General features: G+C 35.4%; 1 protein-coding gene and 1 long non-coding RNA gene across 2 annotated transcripts; both read left to right on the top strand.

Annotated features, from left to right (window-relative positions):
* The first annotated feature begins 226 nt into the window (after window positions 1–226).
* LOC104105799 (F-box protein PP2-A13) lies at window positions 227–3095 on the top strand. The gene is made up of 3 exons (XM_009614189.4): window positions 227–837; window positions 1148–1263; window positions 2500–3095. The coding sequence occupies exons 1-3, from the start codon at window positions 508–510 to the stop codon at window positions 2900–2902; spliced, it is 849 nt and encodes a 282-aa protein (XP_009612484.1). The 5' UTR covers window positions 227–507; the 3' UTR covers window positions 2903–3095.
* A 6967-nt stretch (window positions 3096–10062) lies between these two features.
* Window positions 10063–10918, top strand: LOC104094752 (uncharacterized). Its single transcript, XR_685982.4, has 2 exons — window positions 10063–10249; window positions 10662–10918. It is a non-coding gene; the product is annotated as an uncharacterized lncRNA (long non-coding RNA).
* Window positions 10919–23471: the final 12553 nt, after the last annotated feature.

The raw sequence follows: 23471 nt of genomic DNA, 5'->3' as shown, positions 1-23471 counted from the left end.
TTTTAAATCCGCTATTTTTTGTCTGATTAATTTGTTGTTTAGAAAGCAAATTTTGTTATTAGTATAAATATTTTATAAAATAAATTTAAAAGGTCTCAAGATACATGGATAACGTAGAATTTGATGCTCCCGATCAATATGTCTGCTAACTCATAAAAGTGCGAGACAAAATGACACAAGACCCCTTCACAGATGTTCCCAGGGTGACCTGCATACTTATTACTGTGACACTATGCTCCAAACTTTGTTTTGGTTTTTGGAGCATGCATCCTATCTGATATATATACACTTTATTATAAAGTTGAAAAGTCTTGAATTCCAAAAGCATACTTTCTCCCTTTCCCAGTTCCTTTAGTACTAGTTCTTTTCGCCCTTCTTCTTTACTCAATTGTTGATACCATCCCAATTAGTAGCTAGCTTTAATTACTTAATCTCTATATTTTCTTCTCATAAAAGCCCGGCCCCTTTATGATTCCATTCTAGTAGTTTTATTTGCTAAATTTGCATATGGGGGCTGGATTTTCTAGCTTGGCGGATCATGAGAAATTAACAAGTGATGGTTCCTCAAAGCCTGGACTTGAAGACTTGTCGGAGAGCTGCATAGCTTTGGTCCTTACGCACCTCGACCCCACTGAGATCTGTAAATTTGCTAGCGTGAATACAACATTCCGTCAAGCTTCCTTGACTGATGTTGTCTGGGAAACAAAGTTGCCTGAAAATTATCGAATTCTTGTGAAAAACCTCTGGGACGAAGGTTCATGTTCCTACAGCTTAACCAAGAAAGAGATGTTTGCCAGGTTATGTCGTCCTAATCATTTTGGCACTAGCAAAAACAAGGTATGTACCTACGACTCAGTCTTTGGTCTCTCAGCTCGATCTATTCTCGTGTAATGTTTATTGCTAAAATTAAGAAATTTGACTTTCAAATAATTGGAACAGATAGAGTAGAAGAAAAATCTTAACTTTTTTTTTAATTGAATAAACCGTACTTTTTGTGAAATAGAATTTACAAGAACTCTTCTTCACAAAATGTGTAGTAGCTAGGAGTCCTACTTATGTTATTCTAATTTCTTGCTTTCTTCTTGTTTCGTCCACCTTGGTTTAACGTTATTTGTAGTACGTACAGTTTCTAATATCATTATTGCAGACGTTTTGGCTGGAAAAGAATAGAGGGATATGTGTGTGTATATCGTGGAAGGAAATGAAGATAACAGGCATAGAAGACAGGAGATACTGGAGCCATAACTCTTCTGATGAATCAAGGTTTTTCCATTAATTCTCTGACTTTCAGTTAAATCAGCACTTCTCAATTTTAATTTAACATATATGGTAGCATTACTTTAATTTTACATAGTAAATGAAGGAATTAGATCGAGATGGCTTTGATTATGGAATATGAATGCTGCTGATATTCGTCAGGCCAGAAGCACTATGAAATTAAAAGGCCGTACATGTAAAAAAAAAACGTCTGTTATGTAGAGCACAAATGAAAGTAATCGCTATGGTAAGGCCTCGGATTAACTAGAGGTCTAAAGTTGGAGCTTTAGAAATAAAGTCTGTGGTAAGTAGCCCTTTACCTCTAATTAACGTGTTACTTTCTATAACAAATCCGAATTAATCGTGCCCTTTATTATCAAGAATTTGAGTTTTAGGAGTTGAGTTACTTAAAAGAAAAGAAATAAATTAAATTAGAGGTGGAAATGATGCATCTCAAGCTGTCAAAGAAGTGATCCTTCCAAGGATACCATTCTATCTTTTTTAACTTTTCATGTATAGTTTGTTTGACTAGCGCATAATTATTTTAACACTTTATACTATTGGTTTCTTTGATATTGGAGATAACGTGCCAAGAAAAAGTTTACTACTAGTAAAACATACTGTGGACTGTTGCCAGCAAACCGCAGGATCAAGCTCTAATAATTGAAGGAATGAAATTTGACATCTGAATCAACATGTTGAAAGAGGGAACTATGAGTTTTGCCTCAAAGAACAGAAAAACAAAAAAGATTTTTTTCCAAATCATGAGTTTAATTTGATAAATTACAGTATATATTTACATTATCATTTTACCTAAAAGATAACTATAACTGTCTACAAGTAACTGTTTATAAAAAAAGGTTACTGCTACATCATGTTAAAATACGTGATTAATAGTGTAAAACAATTTTACTCTTCAATGCATATAAGTTGTACATCTTTTCAGTATTAGGTCTAGCGTGCATATTTACACGACAAATTCTTTATTTGGTTACCATTTTTCAGCTCAGCATTAGCTGTCATCCCATGTAAAGATGCTCTTATGTATATAAGAAGTCAAATACATGTGTTTGAGAAAAATGAAAACCGGTTCTACATATATCCTTTTGATAAGCTTTCAAGATTATAATATAGTAATCTCTTTCCACTTTGTTCTTATTTTTTATGTATAATAACTTGGTTTATACATATAACGTTTTCCCAACCAATCCTGACTATACAAATATATTATCAAATCCACAGATTCGGTACAGTTGCATTTCTTAAACAAATATGGTGGGTAGAAGTGGAAGGAAACCTGGAATTCGAATTCCCAGTAGGGAAATACAGCCTATTCTTTCGTCTGCAGCTGGGAAAAAACTCGAGAAAAGTACTAGGCCGACGAATCTGCAATGTTGAACAAGTCCATGGCTGGAATATCAAACCGGTGCAGTTTCAATTATCATCATCAAATGGTCAGCTTGCCACTGCACAATATTATTTGAATGAGCCAGGAAAATGGACACAATATCATGTGGGAGATTTTGTGGTGGAAAATTCTACCATGCCAACAAAGTTAAAATTCTCAATGACTCAAATTGATTGCACCCACACTAAAGGTGGTCTTTCCTTAGACTCTGTGCTCATTCTCCCTGCTGAGATTTGACCGACAAAAGTAGGTTAACGTAAATTGTAGGTACAGATCAGTAAACATGTGGGTTCGAAATTTCAGTAGAGACAAGAAAGGTAGGTGATTTCTTAACTACCGTTATTTAATTTTAGGAAAAATGTAATCATATAAATTCCAGTCAACTAGCACATGTTGCAGATGAAAATAAGTTTCTTTTGCTTCCTTCTTACCTAATTATCTTAGCTACTATGAATTTGTAATCCATTAACGTATTGTGTCATACTCTAACTTGTATCAACACGTTAACCTTGTATTCCTGTGGACGCGAAATATCAAATATGATTTCTTGTATACTACACAATCACTTTTTACAAGTCAAATTCTACGAGCCTATCAAGACAATGCTTTCTGACTCATTGCATGAAAATTTATTAATCTCTGATGTTATGATAGAAGATTCTAAAAAAGAAGTAAGAAAAAAAAGAAAAGAAATTGAAACGAAGATACGAACCTACAATAATTTGTGAAAAGTATAGTTGATCTATGGAGATCTTTTAAATGTAATTCAATTGAAGTCGTAATTTGACCACAAACAATAAAGTCTGTTTACGGCTGACGAGATGATAGTGAGATAAATAGACCCTAAAACCCATGATTGGTACCATTAAAGGCATCAAGTCAAATCTCCTGGATGCAAGATTTTGAGGAAAAATGATACCTCACTTTTAATCGCGTTATTTAAAATATATATACAGTTTATAATGTATTTAATGATTAGTCAATTTTGCTTAAACTTCATAACACAACGTCCTAGAATTTAAACCTCAAAGTTCAAACTTCAGGACATCGTGTCCTAAAGTTCAAAAATTATGTCTAAAAGTTTGAATCTTATGTCCTGAATTTTAAATTAGTAATTCAAAAATTCAGGACAATTTAGCTAAAAAATTCAGGATACTAAGTCCTGAATTTTCAAATTCAGGAAACCTAATCCTGAAATTTGGATGAATTGGCTAATCCTTAAATACACTGTAAATTGTGAATATATTTTAAATAGCGGGGCCTAAAAGTGGCCATTTGCACTTCGCCTAAAATCATAACTAGCAATCTGCTAGAAACTTATATCAGCCGCTAGCCACAAATTACAACATACATTTTATAGCCCAAAACAAATTCTAATGGCTAGCCAATGAAATTGAGGAAAAATCAGAAATAGCCAGATTTACAATTGGTAATTGAAAAATAGTCACAGTTTCAAAAGTAACCGGAATTTAGCCGCTTTTTCATGTGAAGTTAAAATCTGAACAAAACACCCTAAAAATTCGCAAAAGTTCCAGTATAATATGCTGGAGTTCGAATTTTTTACATATGAGATTCCAACATAATCTGCTGGAATTTCATAATATGCTGGAAGTTTATATGCAGGAGCTCCAAAATCCAGCATATTATGCTGGAACTTTCTGTGTGTTGAAGTTCAAACATAATATGCTGGAAGTTTATATGCCGGAACTCCATAATCCAGCATATTATATTGGAACTTTCCGTATTTCAGTAAAATAGTGGCTACTTCTCAATGACTTTACAAATGTTGGCTATTTTTCAATTAGCAGTCCAAAAATTGGCTAGTCCGTGCTATTTTTATACAATTTATACTACAAAGACGGAATCTTTTAGATGTTTCACTACATGCAGTTCATGTGCACCCTTGTATAAAATGTATATACGCTTTTTACACGTCATAGAATAATATATATAATTTTTATACATTATAGAACAATTTATACATTTAGGATACATAAAAAATGCTCGGGATATATTAATGATATATTGGGGATACATTACGAAACTCATGATACACTCTAGATACATTACGTGTACACATTATACATCAAAAATGTGTATATAATTTATATACATTTTGTTTATACACTAGTCAATACACAATGTGCATACAGTTTTGGTACATTGTATGGACAGATTATACACTCATGATACAAAAATACACACGGGATACGTTCAATATGCACTTTGGATACACAAGCACACTCAAAATACACTCAATATACACTAAGGATATACTAGCAAACTTGGGATATTTATACATTGCTAAAAAAATAAAATACAACTTTATACAAAACTGTAATAAAATCATCGTGTATGTACACAACTTCAGTTGGAATATAACTTTTATAATATACACTGAAAAATATATGATACACTTTATATACAAAAATTTATACAAATATAATAGAGTGTGTGTGTGTGTGTGTGTGTGTGTATATATATATATATATATATATATATATATATATTGTATAACAATCTATATACATTTTTTGTAACAAAATTATTATACAAAATATAACTATATAAATATAATAGTGCATATATAATTTTTAGATTCTATGTATATAAAACTTTTATATGAAGTTACATTGTATCTTCCAATCACCATTAAAATTTTAACTCACCGCCAATACCCACTTCAAAAGATCTTTATTTATAAAATACCATTAGGACCCGAATAATAATAAAAAAGATGATGAATAAGAAGAAGCAGTCACATAAACTAAAATAATAAGAAGAAGCAAAATTATTGCATTTCTTAAGTTTTTTTAAATTAATAGCTCAAAATTACAAAATGAATCAATAAGAAATAAGAAAAGAGATAAATATAAGAAGAGGGACTGAATTTAAATGAATTGAGCTAGTGAACAAATGCATGTCCAAATTTATATAAGTGTCTTTGTAAAATTGACTTGCTAACTGTTAAGTAACCAAAATAAATAAATAAAATATGAATGCAAATTGGAGAGAGAGAGAGGGGAGAAAGATATGGGGAAAAGGAAAGTAGTGGGGGGAAGACGTAAAAAGAGAAAATAAGTTATATGGAGAAGGAAAACATACCATGGGTAGAAAAAAAAATAGTACTTATTTATCTAATACTTCAAAATTAGGCTAAGTTCAATCTATAGGTTGTTGGCGGCCCAAGAGGAGAAAAATCTGTGCATTGAGAAAAATGGGGGATTTACACTCGTATTTTATATTTGTAGCATATTTTAATCTGTATTCTATTTTTAAAAATTATTGATTTGGTAGCCAACTGATAAAAAATCCGTAATAATATGACAATTACACCCCTGACAAAAAATATAAAACCTGCATCACACATTAATCGCGTGATCTGCAACCTCATTCGTGAAAAAAGATCTCCTCCTCTCCTCTCAACAACTTTATTATAAAAAATAGAAACTTGTTCAGATTCATCTTCAGAATCACATTTGCATGAAATTCTTTCACCTTGAAACTAAAACTTCATATTAATATAGCATGGAGTTGTTTCATGTTGAAGCAAAAACTTTATGCTAATATAGTATGAAATTGTTTCACATTGAAGCTAAGACTTTAAAACTTCATGCTAATGCATGCTGAAGTTATTTATCCCGCAGTCTACAGTTTTGTCATGAGTTTATCCGAATTTTCAGTCTAAACATGCTGAAGTTATTTAGTTCATTTGCTAAAATTTCAGACTAAACATACTTAAGTTATTTAGTTCATTTGCTAAAATTTCAGATTAAACATGCTTAAATTTTTATGTAATTTTCTAATGAGTTTTTGCTAATGCATATTGAAGTTATTTAGTTTATTTGCTAAATCTTCAGACTAAATATGCTTAAGTTTTTTAGTTCATTTGCTAAAAATTCAGACTAAACATGCTTAAGTTATTTAGTTCTTTTGCTAAAACTTAAGACTAAACATGCTTAAGTTTTTTAGTTCATTTGCTAAACCTTCAGACTAAACATGCTTACGTTATTTAGTTCATTTGCTAAAACTTCAGACTAAACATGCTTAAATTTTTGTCTTGCAGTATGTAATTTTCTAATGAGTTTTTGTTAATGCATGCTGAAGTTATTTAGTTTCTTTGCTAAAATTTCATACCAAACACATGCTGAAAATTTGTCATTCAGTCTACAGTTTTGTCATGAGTTTTATCCGAAACTTTAGTCTAAACAAGCTGGAGTTTTTTAGTTCATTTGCTAAAACTTCGGACTAAACATGCTTAAGTTATTGTCTTGCGGTATGTAATTTTTTAATTAGTTTTTTCTAATGCATGCTGGAGTTATTTAGTTTATTTGCTAAAACTTCATACCAAAACATGATAAAGTTTTGTCCTGCAGTCTATAGTTTTATCAATAGTCACTAAAACATAATGCATTTATAGCTACAAAATCTCATCTACAAATCTAAATTTCGTGGCTAGTACCTAACAATAGCCACAAAAATTAGAGTTGCGTCGCTTTTTACAAATTCGTAAAATTTCTTAGCCAAAAAAATTAAATTGACAAAGCTAATTCCTCATTTTTGCTATGGTTGCTAATTATCGTGGCAACAATTACCTAAATAGCTATAAATTTATTGCTACGGTATAATTTCGTAGCTAATCATAAGTTTTTGCCACACATTAAAAGTTATTGTAGCAAAAGTAATCTTTTAGCTACAATTAATTTTTTGAAACAAACTATTGTAGCTAAAATAAATATTTTTGCTTCAAGTTATAAAATATCGTGGCAATAGTTGATTTAAAAGCTATGATTATTTGTCATGAAGACATGATATAGCCACGGATCTTTTGATATGATAAAATTTCGTAGCTAACCATTAGTTTTTGCTACATGCTAAAACTTATTGTAGCAATACTAATATTTAGTCCCAATAAATTATTTAAAATAAAGGTTGTATCTGAATAAATAATTTTGCTTTAAGTTCTAAATAAACTATTGCTACATTTGGCTTAACAATTATTTGTCACAAATGATATAAACCACAGATTTATCACTATGATAAAATTTCGTAGCTATTTAAGTATTACCACGAATTGAAACGTACTGTAGCAATAGTAATATTCTACGACTATTAAATTAGTTGAAACACAATCCTCTAGTTAATGGATAATTTTGCTTCAAGTTAGAAACAAATTCAAAATAGTTGGCTTAATAGTTACAATTTTTTATCAAGAAAAAAATGAATAGTAACAGATTCAAAATTTCAATAAACTTTTATAGTTGACTGTAATTATATAATCGTGCATTTGAGGTTACCATTGCAATAATAATATTTTAACCATAATAAATTAGGTCAACATTTTTTAAAGATGAATATTTTTGCTTCGAGTATGAAAGTCATGAAAAGACTTGGTCTAAAAATATTCGGTTATGAAAAATTAGACAAATAAGATTTTATATATATATATATATATATATATATATATATATATATATATATATATATATATAAAATTAAAAAATTAATTTAATTTAAAAATAACAAAAATTAAAATGGATGAAAAATAATCTTCAGTCTTAAAATTGAATCTAAACAGTATAAAAACTATAATAAAAAAACATATAGTAAAATAGCAACGATTCTAAAGTGAAAAACAAAATTTATTGTTGGTTTTTATGCTAACTAATAGCAAAAAAATTAGAAATAGAACTTTCTGCCGCTAACATTATTATTCATATTAAGTTTTTCAGTTAGTTACACAAAATACTCCTATAGTATTAATCAATTTCAGATATATCCGTTGTATTTTAAATTTAAACTTATATCCCATATATTATTGAAATTCTACACTTACACCCTCTATGAGGTATATCTGTAACTACTTTTTTTAAAAATATAATGTTAAATGATAAATTATAATTATAAATAATTTTTTATGTACTTATTTTTTATGATATTTTAAGAAGAGAAGAAATATATTTTTTGAAAATATTTATTAATGTCATTGATTAGAAAATTAATAAATATTTTTTGAAATATGTATCTCTTGAAATTCTTAAATAGAAAATTAATACAAATTATTTATTTAGAAGACTAGAAATTTTGTGTATTTTGCATAATCGATTTATCTGTCGAAGCTCTTACATATAGTGATGTTATTCTTATTTTTTTATATAAATATTTAAACCTCCTATATAATAAAAATATTACACAAATGAAATTTTATCCAACTAAGTAAATTTAAAATAACTTTGAAGCAGATGAATAAATAAACAAACTAAAATAAAAATGAGATATTCATATTATGAGTTTCGAAAGATATATGTTTCAAAATATATTTATTATATTCCTTCGTCAATTGGGTGAATACAACTTTTCGACAAAAATATTTATTTTCTTTGTAAGTTTCATGATAGTAAATACATAAAAATTTTATATTTATAATTTAATTTTTCTTTTAATAAGTATGTTTTAATGTACTTAGTTATGGATATACCTCATAAGAGCTGTAATCGTAAGATTTTCATAAAATATAGTAAAGTTTATAAGTGTTTAGGTCCTGGGTTTGAGTCACGCTGGAGGAGAAGTGTGGAGACACTATAGATCCTCCTAATTTGCAAGGGATTTAAAAGAGAAAAAAAATACCATTATTGTGTGCATGCCTAATTACAACATCGAATTTAAACAAATATAATTTTATACCAATTACATTGTACAACAAATTATTTATATTGTACACCGAATCAAAGAATTAAGAATTTAATATAATTAATATGCAAGAAGGGGCTGTGTCTCTTTTACGACTATTATTCGATATTTTATAAACTTAAATAATTTCAATATTATTAGGTTCTATTTCAAAATGCTGATAATTTAATATGGTTGATAAAGGAGTTTATTAAAAAAAATTAATTAGTATATCATTATTCATACTAAACAAAGTATTACTTGTGATTTTCTAATATAACTTAAATAAATATTAACTTTGTGCTTGTATCTATTTACATTGATCGCTAATTGTATTCAATTTGAATATGCATAATTAATGGTCTAATGTTATTTTGATAACTTAATAATTACTATCATAAATCTAATTAAGCACTAATATTTTTTAAAATTAATATAACTGAAATAGGAGAATATAGCAAACTAAGAATATCAAATAGTACAAAAGAAGCTTTAAAGAAAAAGGTAAATTAGAATACCTTCATTTTATTTAAATAGTTTATTGTTTCTATGTTACTTATTATAAATTAAGTATTTATAATATTATTCCTTTTGGTTTTTGGTAGTTGTTTTTATTACTTATATTCGTTAGCACTCACATTTTTTGCATTTAATGTATTACGTGTCTTATTAAAAATTAAAAGAAAGTAAAAATCTATAGTATAACAACAAGTAAAGAAACGACAAAGGCCCAAAGCAAAAATCCCTAAAACCTAAACTACACTCTGACCTCCTTTCTCTCCCGCCGCCACCTCCCCTTCCCCACTTTTCTATTTCATTCTTTAACCAAGGCTAAATTAAGAAGATCGAGAATGACAAAGAAGAGCGAGAGAGAACCCAATCGCTTCTCTATTCTCGGGCAGTCGGGCAGAAGAGGTAAGCTCATATCTCTATATTTTAGGGCTTGTAAATCTTTTTATACCTACTTCACTTGGATTTTTGGGTACAATTTTGCGGACTATTCCAGCAATTTGATAGATATTGTATCTTATTTTTGATAAGTAGTGATTGATAATTTGAACAGAAGCAATATTTCAAAATTCGGATGAAGATAATTTAAGTTGTTTAAAAAGTGTTCAAATTTTTTTTTTTTAACTTCTTTTGTTGCTTTGTATATTTTTCTTTTGTTATCTATTAGAAATTCTTGTAAAATCAATACATATTTTTTGTCTGCTTGAAATTCTATCAATATTTTTACTAATTGAACTTTCAACTCAGTTGTACTTGTTAAAAACATAGATGATCAATTATTTTTGCTTCGTGGTGTTAAAAATATTTTTTCATGTAGATTGGTGGAGTTAGAGCAATGACAAGTTAAAACCAAGATAAGGTGCAGTTAAAGACCCGAGGAGGAATGAAAGAAGAAGACGGTGTCCTAGAAAAATTGTGCATCGTGAATGCTTCGAAATTTACAATTATGTGTAACTTGAAACCTATTGTGGAATATAAATTCTTTTTATCCTTAGCTACGTTATTAAAAGCTTATGTGTAACTTTGAATTTGTTTTGGAATCTAAAATATTTGGAATTTTAGCTATTATGAAAATTATTTTGACTAGTTATTCTTGTAGCAAATTCTTTAATTTGTGGCAATAAAAGTTTGAATTCGTGGCTATATATATATATATAATTATCACGTAACAAAAATATGGTTATACGTTCTCACTTTTTGTAGCAAATGAAGAAATCTTTAGCTATAATTTTATATATTTCATGGCAAGAGAATGGATTCTTAGCTACCTAAATATTTGTGGCAAATACTTCAATTCATAGCTATGAATTTTTGAACTTGTAGCTGAAAAACATACTATTGCCATGAAACTAAAATACAAAAATAGCCGCAAGATTTGAATTTTCGTGGCAAACAAATTAAGTCTTTTGCCACAGTAAAATACCTTGTAGCACAATATAAAAATTGCTATATAGTTTATTTGCCTTGGCAAAGGACTAATATTATTTGCTAAGAGTGGGTTGCTTTAGTGGTAAGCACCCTCCACTTCCAACTAAGAGGTTGTGAGTTCGAGTCACCCCAAGAGCAAGGTGGGGAGTTCTTGAAGGGAGGGAGCCGAGAATCTATCGGAAACAGCCTCTCTACCCCAGGGTAGGGGTAAGGTCTGCGTACAAACTACCCTCCCCAGACCTCACTAATGGGATTATACTGGATTGTTTTTGTTGTTGTTGTTGTTGTTGTTATATATTTCGTAGCAAAAAAGTATTATCAATATAGCTACAACGCATAAAACATTCGTAGCAATAAGTATTAGTCCTTAGCCACAGATCATATAAAGTCTGTAGCTAACTTTTAGCTACGCTACATTTTGCTACGGATGCTACGAAAAATAATATTGTGGCTAAAGTGTTTAGCTACGGAAAATTTTATATTTAGTTACAATGTATTTTGTAGCTACATATGCAAAATGTTGTAGTGAGTCTTTTATTAAAGAAGGGCAAAATTATCTTTTTAAAATACTTTTAACAAAAATATGGGTACGGATGCAAACGAAAAAATAAAATGGGTATAAGTTAAAAACGGGTGATCAAATAGGCCCCATGCATTTTTAATAGAAAAATGGCTATAACTTATCAATAAATTGGGTCTAAAGGCTTTTTCGGGTCAATGAAAAAAATATGGGTTATTAAAAATTTTAGGAGCTCATGCATTTTAATAACCCATATTTTTTTCATTGACCCGAAAAAGCCTTTAGACCCAATTTATTGATAAGTTATAGCCATTTTTGGTACATTGTGAAAAATTATACCCAATGGACAAATTATACCCTCATGATACAAAAATACACTCGGGATATGTGCAATATGTACTTTAGATACACAAGCACACTCGAAATAAACTCAATATACACTAAGGATATACTTGCAAACATAGGATATTTATACATTGCAAAAAAATAAAAATACAACTTTATACAAAACTGTAATAAAATTATCGTGTATGTACACAACTTCAGTTTGAATATAACTTTTATAATATACACTGAAAAATATATGATATACTTTATATACAAAATTTATACAAATGTGATAGTATGTGTGTGTGTATATATATATTATACATTGTATAACAGTCTATATACAATTTTTGTAACAAAATTATTATACAAAATATAACTATCTAAATATAATAGTGCATATATAATTTTTAGATTCTATGTATATAAAACTTTTATATGAAATTACATTGTATCTTCTAACCACCATTAAAATTTTAACTCACCACCAATACCTTTTAATTGTTCTCAAGCAAATAAAATAGTTTCCACCTCCACAAGTTAAGGGCCATTCCAGCCAATCAAAAGTGAGTCATTCACACAACAATTGGGATCAACAATTACCCACACTACTTATGTATTATCAACAAGCTAACCAGTTAAACTTTTATGCATATGTAGTTCTAATGTGACACTTGAGCATCAAGAGTTGACTTTATTCATCAAAGAAGCTCGCTCTTTCATATAGGTCATTGTGGATCCCAAACTCCTCCTCCTCTACTCTCCATTTGCCTAGCTCACTTAAGAATTTTAGCACTCAATCCAAAGATTTGTGAAAGGTTCACTCATCTCTCTCAAGAGAATGTCTCAAGTACGGCTTCCAAGTACCATAGGCTTTCCTATCATGTAGATCGCCACTAATATAAGCTCACTCGGTTTGAAATCACTTAGGGCTTTTTCGGGATATAATGAAGGCTTTTGGACCAAGGTTGGATACACTATGGCTGAGTGGGTTCTCCTTTCCTTAAGCACTCCATTTTTTTTATTCTCGGCTCGTGCTTCGCTAATTCCTTGAAGCACTTTCTTTTCCTTGGGGAACTAGAGAGACTTAACATCACTCTTTCTTGATCATGACATTTATTTTCTCCCTCCTTGATTTCTCCATGCTTTGTATCATTACTTTTCTTTGAATCCCTTAAACTTTTCCACTTATACACTTTCTTTTTGTATTTTTCTTTTTGTTCTTTCCTTTCTTGCCTTTCCTTCTCATCATTTATTTTCTCTTTTTTTGCCTTGATACCTTTTCAAGTTCCTCGTCTCTCCTTCAAACTTATATTTTTATCCAATTATTTTACAAGAGTGTTAAGAAAAGTTCGGGTGCCAAGAGAGGGTCACGACAAAACGGGCAAAGGCTTGTAATATGGTTATCAAATGAGAAAGGCTCGAGGCTTAAATGGGTTGACTAGGGATAACAACATTGGTAGGTAATGAAAAACTTTAAGCGGGTCAAGGAAAGCCTACAATCACTTCTCAAGGCAAGCAAAACTTAAAATTTCGCCTTGGAACACATTCGGGGCAAGTTCTAGACCATTCGCACGAGTACTTGGACTAGCAACAAAAAACGCTCACCCCTTACGCAACTGGATTGTTAAAGAGGATAGAGTCGAGGGCCCACAACGACTATATTCAAGATTGAAAATCACTATGGTTCGACTAAACCACTCGATGATTGGTTAAGTCAACACAAGAGTCACAAAGTCACTAACCAAAGCTATTTCTTTCAAAAACCTTGTTTCTAACCATAAGCACGTAGTTAAGTGTGTTGGTACCAAGTGAAGCATGTTTGACTCTTCGAGCATGACTTAATTAGGTCTTTTTATTCATTACTACTACTATTATTGCCTAAGCACAAAAGAAAATAGACTCAATCCCTTAAGAAGGTTGTCACACCATCCATCGTTGGGAAGAGTCACCCGGTTCACACAAAAACTACCTTTGGAAAGAACCGTGGCATTAAGAAAATCAAAGGCTTATTATTCACTAAAATATAAAAAGAAACTATTAAATTAAACACTAACTAGTAAGAGAATCAAACATGAAGAAGCTACAAACAAAAACTATTGAAAGCAAAATGAATATACACAATAAGAGAAGATATATACATAATGAGAGAAGAGAAGAGAGAATATATACAGAATAAGGAAAAAGAAGAGAATATTGTCAGTTATTACAAACCAATTATTTCAGAATAGTGTTCAATGTGTGCTGGTCAAAACGCACCTTGAGGTTCCTCACTTTGGTTACCTTTGTCCCTTTCTTAATATGTGCCACATTGGCGTAGAACTCCCCGACAAGGTATTCCTTTGCATCCACCACGCTCCGGGTGAACCACATCCATCCCTTGCGCTCTCAGAACTACCTCAAAACTGCAGGGTTGTACTTTTCTAGATCTTTCAATTGGAACTGTCGCTCAAGAGTGATCGACCTCACCGGCCACCACCCACGAAAGCTAGAGAAAGTAGCAAAACTGACGAACCTGTCCTCCCATACCTCTTTCTTTTTCGACCGCTCAAGGCCGACAATTGTAGTATCTTCCCCTCGGCCATCATCTGGGATGTCCTGAGCTGAAGTCTTCGGTGCCTAGGGGGTAGGTGTAGTGGAAGGCTTGGAAGCCTGACTGGCACTCTCCGTTCCTTCAGAGGTGCTATGTGATGAAGACGGCTTATCCCTGAGCTGATATCTCCCTAGTGGCCTTGATTGGACAGCTAGCTGCTCATGTACAAAGGCTGAGTTGCCCTCTGATGCTTTCCAAGAACTGGTCTCGGAAAGGTCTATACCTCTCCCTCTGCCAGCTTTTGTCTTATTTCTAACTTCAAGTTGTTGGGCACTAGGCAAGGGTCTCTTCCTTCGTCCCCGGGAAGGGTCACCCCTTCTTTTTGAAGTGTCACCTCGTCCTCTAGATCGAACCATGTTCTGTACCAAGCAAAGGCGATTGTTAGTTGCAATTCAATTTCATACACAGAAAGAATGCAAGTACACACCAGAGATTGCAGTGAAAAACATTGTAGAAACATGCTTGCAGGGTAGGGAAGTGCGATCCGCAGAATGTGCATTGCGGACCGCATAATTTTCTAGTGTGTCCACAGAATTGGGTTGCAATCCTCACAATTTGCTTTGCGGTCGCACTTGGGATGACACCAAAATGCCAACTCTCTGATGATAGAGAATTGGTCATTTTGCGGCTGCACTCAGTGTTCTGCGATCCGCACAATTTGCTTTGCGGCCTCACTTAAGAGTCACCAAATTGACAACTCTCTGATCACAAGGATTAAGTTGTTCTGCGACCGCAATGGGATTTCTGCGGTCCGCACATTTGGCATTGCGGCCGCATAACCATGCCTTACTATAGTGCCCTAATCTTTAACTTCTGTGGACCGCACAATTTCTTGTACGGCCGCAGATTCTAACAATTATGAACAGTCGGTCGTTTTCCACCTAGGGCTTCAAATGTTTGCACAATTTTGACATGGAAACAACATCTAAGCATGAAAATCAACTTACCCATTCCCCTTAGAGCATTTATCAGTCTACCCACTACATGTTTACCCCACATGATTGTTCAAATAGATTCAATCAGACAAATGGTCCAAAAGTTCACTAAAATTCTAAAAATTCAAAGAAATTAATCAAGATGATGATGCATACCACTTATGAATTTGTGCAAGAGATGAGTGATCACAGTTGCTAAGCTTGTGAGCAGCTAATGTAACACGAAACTTGAAATGTGTGCACTTTGTGAGCTTAGAGAGGGAAAAAGGAAACTGTGCCCTAGCTTTTGCTATTTATAATGAACGGGATCTCGCAAAGTAATAGGGCTTGAGTGTGGCCGCACAATTCCCATTGCGGTCCACACTCTGTTGCCTGAGGACCCAGTTGCCCTAGCATTTTGCGGTCCGCAGAATTAGTTGTGCGGCCACAGGTTTTGTTGTGGACCGCAGAATTTGTGTCATTGCCGCAGATCAACCATTTCTCTAACGGTCCAGCTTCACAGAGTTGACATTTTCCACCTTAACTTGTGCGGTCTGTAATGTATTTGTGTGGCCGCGGAGAACCTTTTGTTGCAGCAACTAAAGTTGTGCGGTCCGCACAATACAATTGTGGTCCGCAATTCTTTCCACACTTAGCCAATTTTTGCACAGTTTTGAAAAGTACACTCATCCACGGAACACACTTCAAATCAAGTTAGCACAAAAATAACACCTATCTACAAAAGAAGAAAAGAAAAGAAAAGAAAAAGAAATATGGGTTGCCGCCCAAGAAATGCCTGATTTAACGTCGCGGCACGACGTAGATTACAATCATTTGAAATGAATCACCGCCACAACGTAGCCATCATCAACCTTTCCCAAATGGTGCTTCACCTGGTGACCACTAATTCGGAATACTTCATTGTTTTTGTTCTTCAAGTCCAATGCACCAAAAGGTGTCACACCCACAATTTCAAAGGGATCACTCCATTTAGATTTCAGCTTTTCGGGAAACATCCTCAATCGTGAGTTGAATAATAACACAAGTGTCACCACCCAATTCTCCCTCCGTAAGATGTCGTGATGGCACCTAGTCTCTACGACTAGGTAAGCCTAACAATTGCGGAAAAATCAAAAAACTAAAAGCAGAATTCAACAACTAACTTCAATTCATAACTATAAAACTGATAAAATGCCACTCGGCATGTACAAGTAACCAACAGCTCGAGTATAACAATATTTCCAAAACCAGGTAATCATAAGTCACAAGCTCTAAGAATTTGTCTAACTGTTTCTATACATTAGTAACGAGAAGAAATAAAGGAGGAACAACATAAAAGGGATAAAGGGTGAATCCGAGATCTACAGATGCTGACAGATATACCTTGAAGTCTCCGGAGCAGCAGTAAGTACGCAACTAATAGCGGGGCTGGTAGAAGGTACCTGGATCTGCACACAAAACATGTGCAGAAGAGTAGCATGAGTACACCACAACGGTACCCCATAAGTGCCAAGCCTAACCTCGATAGAGTAGTGACGAGGTCAGGTGAGGGCCCTACTGGTATATAATAATTTAAGGCAGAAAAATATAACAATGTAATAAGAGACTAGAAATTTAACGAGGAGAAACTACAGAAAGATAATAGCACAGCACATAGGGATAAACAACGGGGGTACTCCCGAGATACCGTCTCGTAGTCCCAAAAGTAAATGCTCAACAGGGGATCTCCCTAGGTACCACCTCGTAGTCCCAAAAGTAAATATATAGGGGGATCTCCTGAGGTACCGCCTTGTAGTTCCAAAAGTAATTATGCAAGGGGATCTCCCGAGGTACCGCCTCGTAGTCCCAAAAGTAAATATGCGATAGGGGATCTCGCGAGGTACCGCCTCATAGTCCCAAAAGTAAACACGCAGCTCAAAATCGATGGAAACAACAATTACAGCAAGAAATCCTACAGCTTATGACTAAATACAAGTCAAGGACAAACAAGAAATCAACTAAGCATGTTGTACAAGTTTCAAATAAGCAATTAAGACACGTAGACATGCCATATTAGGCTAACGGGATAACTACGCATGCTGGTATAAATAAATTAAGATGCAACATGTTACTACTCAGTAAAAATTGGGTTTTATAACAATTAGCCCGTGTACGCACTCGTCACCTCGCGTACACGACACTCACATATCACAGAAGTATTACAACAGTACCAAATCCTAAAAGGGATTTCCCCCACATAAGGTTAGGCAAGCCACTTACCTCAAATGTCGCTCAATCGATCGGTAAGAATGTTTTTCCCTCAATTTTCCGACTCCGAATGGTCCAAATCTAGCCAAAATAATTTCATAACATGAATACAATTACAAGAAACTAATTTAAATCATAAATCTATGACTTTAAAAAGGAATCGAAAAATCGCCCCAAAAGGTCGACCCTAGCCCACGTCTCGGAATCAAGTAAAAATCATAAAATACGAATACCCATTCAACCACGAGTTCACCCATACGAAAATTACCAAATTCCGACACCAATTCCCCACTCAAATCCCCAAATTACACTTTCCAAATCCCTACCCTCAACTCCCACATTCCACCTTAAACACACACAATCTAGGTGGGGAAAACAACGGGGAAACAAGATTATTGATCAAAAATAAGCACAAGAGACTTACCTCAAGAAATTCCTCGAAATATGCTCTCAAGAATCGCCAAAACCGATCTCAAAATGTCTAACATGAGCGAAAATCACGAACCCTTGCATTTAAGTGTTCTGCCCAGCTTTGTCGCTTCTACGAGGGATCCACCGCATGTGCGGTTCCGCACCTGCAGAAAAATCATCGTAGGTGCGGACTTCACTTAAGCCCTCAAAGTTCGCTTCTGCGAACAAGGGCCGCACCTGCGCGCCCGCTTCTGCGCTCCATCCTCCGCTCCTGTGAGTCCGCTTTTGTGAGACCCTGACCGCATCTGCGGTCACAACTGGACAGACCATAATCGCTTCTGCGGTTGTATGGCCACTTCTACAGGGTCGCACCTGCGGCCCAAAGTGCGCAGGTGCGATTACACCAGGTGCAGCAAACTTCAGCCAATCCAACACAACTCCAAATGATCCGTTAACCATCCGAAATCAACCCGAGGCCCCGGGGACCTCAACCAAATATACCAATCAGTCCTAAAACATCACACGAACTCAATCGAGCCTTTGAATCACATAAAAACAATGTTAAAAACATGAATTACACATCGATTCAAGCCTAATAAACTTTAAAGTTTCAAACTTCTACATCCGACGCCGAAACCTACCAAATCAAGTCCGATTAACCTCATATTTTGCACACAAGTCATAATTGACATTACGGACCTATTCTAATTTCCGGAATCAGAATCCGACCCCGATATCAAAAAGTTCACTCCTGGTCAAACTTCTCATAAATCATCCTATTTTCTATCTTTTGCCAATTGACGCTAAAACGACCAACAGACCTCCAATTCAACATCCGAATATGCTCCTAAGACCAAAATCACCCTACGGAGCTATAGGAACCGTCAAAACTCTATTTCGGAGCCGTTTTCACACAATTTGAACTACGGTCAATTCCTATGACTTAAACCTCCATTTTAGGGATTGTGTCCCATTTCACTCCGAAATAAAAAATAAATTTTCTCGGCAAGTTATATAACCACTAACTGATGCGGGGGGATTAATAAATAGGGGTTCATGGCTAATTCTCTCAAAACGACTGGATGGGTCTTTACATCCTCCATCTCTTAAAACATACGTTTGTCCTTGAACGAGTATAGAGACATACATGAAGTGGTGAAAAGATGAGGATAACTGCTACGCATATTATGCTCGGTCTCCCAAGTCGCCTCCTCGACCAGATGACCCCTCTACTAAAGTTTCACTGAAGCAATGTTCTTTGACCTCAACTTTTGAACCTGTCTGTCCAAAATAGCCACCGACTCCTCAACATAAGATAAATCCTTGTCCAACTGGACTGAGATGAAATATAGCACATGAGACGGATCGCTGTGACACTTCCGAAGCATGGAAACATGGAACACTAGATGAACTGCAGAGAGACTAGGTGGCAGTGCAAGTCTGTAAGCCATATCTCCAATTCTCTCAAGAATCTCAAAAGGCCCAATATACCTAGGGCTCAACTTTCCCTTCTTCCCGAATCTCATAACACCCTTCATGGGCGAAACTCGAAGCAAGACCCGCTCACTAACCATGAATGCAACATCACGAACCTTCTGATCTGTATAACTCTTCTGTCTAGATTGGGATGTACGAAGTCAATCATAAATCACCTTAACCTTCTCCAAAGCACCTTTAACCAAGTTTGTACCCAATAGCCTAGCCTCGCCCGGCTCGAACCAACCCACTGGAGTCCGACACCGCCTACCATACAGAGCCTCATACGTTTCCATCTGAATGCTCAACTGATAACTGTTGTTGTAGGCAAACTCCGCAAATGGCAAGAACTGATCCCAAGAACATCTAAACTCCATCACACACGCACGGAGCATATCCTCCAGTATCTGAATAGTGCGCTCTGACTGTCCGTCCATCTGAGGGTGAAATATTATACTCAACTCTACCCGAGTACCCAACTCACGTTGCACGCCCCTCCAGAACCGTGATGTAAACTGCGTACCCCAGTCAGAGATGATAGATACAGGTACGTAATGAAGCCTGAGAATCTCGCGAATATAAACCTGAGCCAGCTGCTCCGGAGAGTAAGTAGTAACCACAAGGATGAAATGAGCTGACTTGGTCAATCTATCCACAATCACCCAATCTGCATTGAACTTCCTCTGAGTCTGTGGGGAGCCCAACAACGAAATCCATAGTGATCCGCTCCCATTTCCATTCTGGAATCTCTAACTTCTGAAGCAATCCACCCGAGCGCTGATGCTCATACTTCACTTGCTGGCAATTTAGGCATCGAGCTACATATTCCACTATGTCTTTCTTCATCCGCCTCCACTAATAGTGTTGTCTTAAGTCCTGATACATCTTTGCAGCACCCGGATAAATAGAGTACCGTGAACTGTGAGCCTCCTGGAGAATCAACTCATGCAAACCATCTATATTGGGCATGCATAGCCTACCCTTAATAAACCGTCATCTCCAATAGTGACTTCCTTGGCATCACCGTGTTGAACTATGTCATTAAGGATAAGCAGATGGGGGTCATCATACTGTCACTCTATAATACGATCATAAAGAGAAGACTGAGAAACAACACAAGCCAAAACTCGGCTCAGCTCGAAAATATCCAATCTAACAAACTGGTTGTCCAAGGACTGAACATCCAAGGCTAAAGACCTTTCTGCTACCGGTAAGTATGCTAATCTGCCCAAACTCTCCGCCTTACGACTCAAGGCATCGACCACCACATTGGCCTTCCCGGGATGATAGATAATAGTGATATTATAATCCTTAAATAACTCTATCCACCTCCGTTGACGCAAGTTAAGATTCTTCTGTTTGAACAGATGTTGCAGACTCCGATGATCGGTGTAGATCTCACAAGGAACACCATACAAATAGTACCGCCAAATCTTCAAGGTATGAACAATAGCTGCTAACTCAAGGTCATGGACAGGATAGTTTTTTTTATGCACCTTCAGCTATCTAGATACATAGGCAATCACCCTACCGTCATGCATCAACACCGCACCGAGACCAATCCACGACGCATCATAATATACAGTATAAGACCCTGAACCTGTAGGCAATACCAATACTGGGGCTGTAGTCAAAGCTGTCTTGAGCTTTTGAAAGCTCTCCTCACACTCCTCTGTCCACCTGAACGGAGCACCCTTCTGCGTCATCATGGTCATAGGTGCTGCAATTGATGAGAAACCCTCTACAAATCAACGATAGTACCCCGCCAAACCAAGAAAAAATTTTCAATATGTCGAAGGTTTCCTACAAGTGTTTTAAATGGTCCACTGCTTGCAGAGACTTAACCAACATATCGTCAATGTAAACCTCCATTGATTTTCCTATTTGTTCTTAGAACATCCGGTTTACTAGGCGTTGGTAAGTGGCACCGGCATTTTTTAACTCGAATGGCATTACGTTATAGCAGTATGTGTTGTATCTAGTGATAAAGAAGGTTTTTTCCTGATCATCCGGGTTCATCCGTATTTGGTTGTACCCAGAATAGGCATCGAGAAAGCTGAGGATCTCGTGGACGGTCGTGGCATCGATCATGCGATCGATGTTGGGCAGAGGGAAGGAGTCCTTGGGAAATGATTTATTCAAATCCTTATCGTCTACACATATTCTTAATTTATCCCCTTTCTTGGGAACTGCCACTACGTTTGCTAGCCAATTCAGGTATTTAACTTCCCGAACGGACCCTGTTTTGAGGAGTTTAGATACCTCATCCTTGATGAAAGAAGGTTTGACCTCGGACTAGGGCCTTATCTTCTACTTAACCGGGTGGAACTTCGGATCCAAGCTTAGCTTGTGAGTGGTTATTTCCAGCGGTATCCCTGTCATATAGTTATGGGACCAAGAAAAATAATCTTTGTTAGCTATAAGAAATTGAATGAATTTTTTCCTAAGCTCGGGGTTTAACCATGTGCCTAGGTATACCTTTCGATCGGGCAAATGTTCACTTAGTACGACTTATTCCAGTTCCTCGACCGTTAATTTTGTAGCATCAGAATCATCGGGGCTATGAAAGACCTGGGGACTCCGTAGTCGTTGTCCTCGTCTATCCCTCGCCCCTCCAATTCTATCGAGGTTGGTATCGATGATTGCTATTTGGCCCCATTTTTGACCACCGGATTCAGATTCTTAGACACTGAGAGTGTGGATTTCAAGATCACCTCATCGACCTCGAATATCTCCTTAGCGTCCGGTTGTTCCCCGTAAACTATTTTGATTCCTTCGAGCGTCGAGAATTTCAGCACCTGGTGTAATGTCGAGGGTATGGCTCTCATGTTGGGAATCCATGGCCTTCCGAGCAAAGCGTTGTATCTTGTATACCCTTCGATTACACATAACTTAGCTTCCTGAATGGTTCCGGTGACGTTCACCGGTAATGTTATTTCCCCTTTAGTGGTCTCACAGGCCATATTGAACCCGTTTAGGACTCGGACTGCAGGTACGATCTGATCTTGTAGGCCGAGTTGTTCCACGACCCTCGATCTGATAATGTTGGCCGAGCTACCTCGATCAATCAACACACATTTAACTCTATATTTATTTATGAGTACCAATATTACCAGTGCATCATTGTGGGGTTGTACGATCCCCTCTGCGTTTTTGTCGTTGAACGACAAGGTTCCTTCCGATAGGTAATCTTGAGTCTGTTTCTCCCTTGTGATGGAAAGTTTGGTACGCTTCAGCATCGGTCCCTGGGGGATGTCGACCCCACAGATGATCATGTTTATGACGTTCTAAGGTTCCTCTGGTTCGGTTCGTTTATTAGAATCCTTGTTCCTAAAATGTCTCTTTGCCCGATCACTGAGGAATTCTCGGAGATGTCCATTGTTGAACAGCGGGGATACCTCTTCCCTTAATTATCGACAATCTTTCGTTCTGTGACCATGAGTGTCGTGATATTTGCATATTAGGTTAGGATCCCTTTGGGCTGGATCAGATTGCAAAGGTCAAGGCCATTTGGTATCTTTGATGTGTCCGATGGCAGACACGATAGCAGAAATATCGATGCCGAAATCTTACTCTGATAGCCTCGGTGCTTCTTTAGGCCCGATGGGCCTGTCGAAGCTATTTTTACTCATGAGTCCTCGGTTATTCTTTCTTTCATTTCTCATGGGGGTTCGCTCGTACGCACTACTTCTCTGGTCCCTACTGTATGGT

The sequence above is a fragment of the Nicotiana tomentosiformis genome, chromosome 3 (genome assembly GCF_000390325.3).
Source record: "Nicotiana tomentosiformis chromosome 3, ASM39032v3, whole genome shotgun sequence".
Lineage (NCBI taxonomy): Eukaryota > Viridiplantae > Streptophyta > Magnoliopsida > Solanales > Solanaceae > Nicotiana > Nicotiana tomentosiformis.
This window is presented reverse-complemented; position numbering and strand designations above follow the sequence as displayed.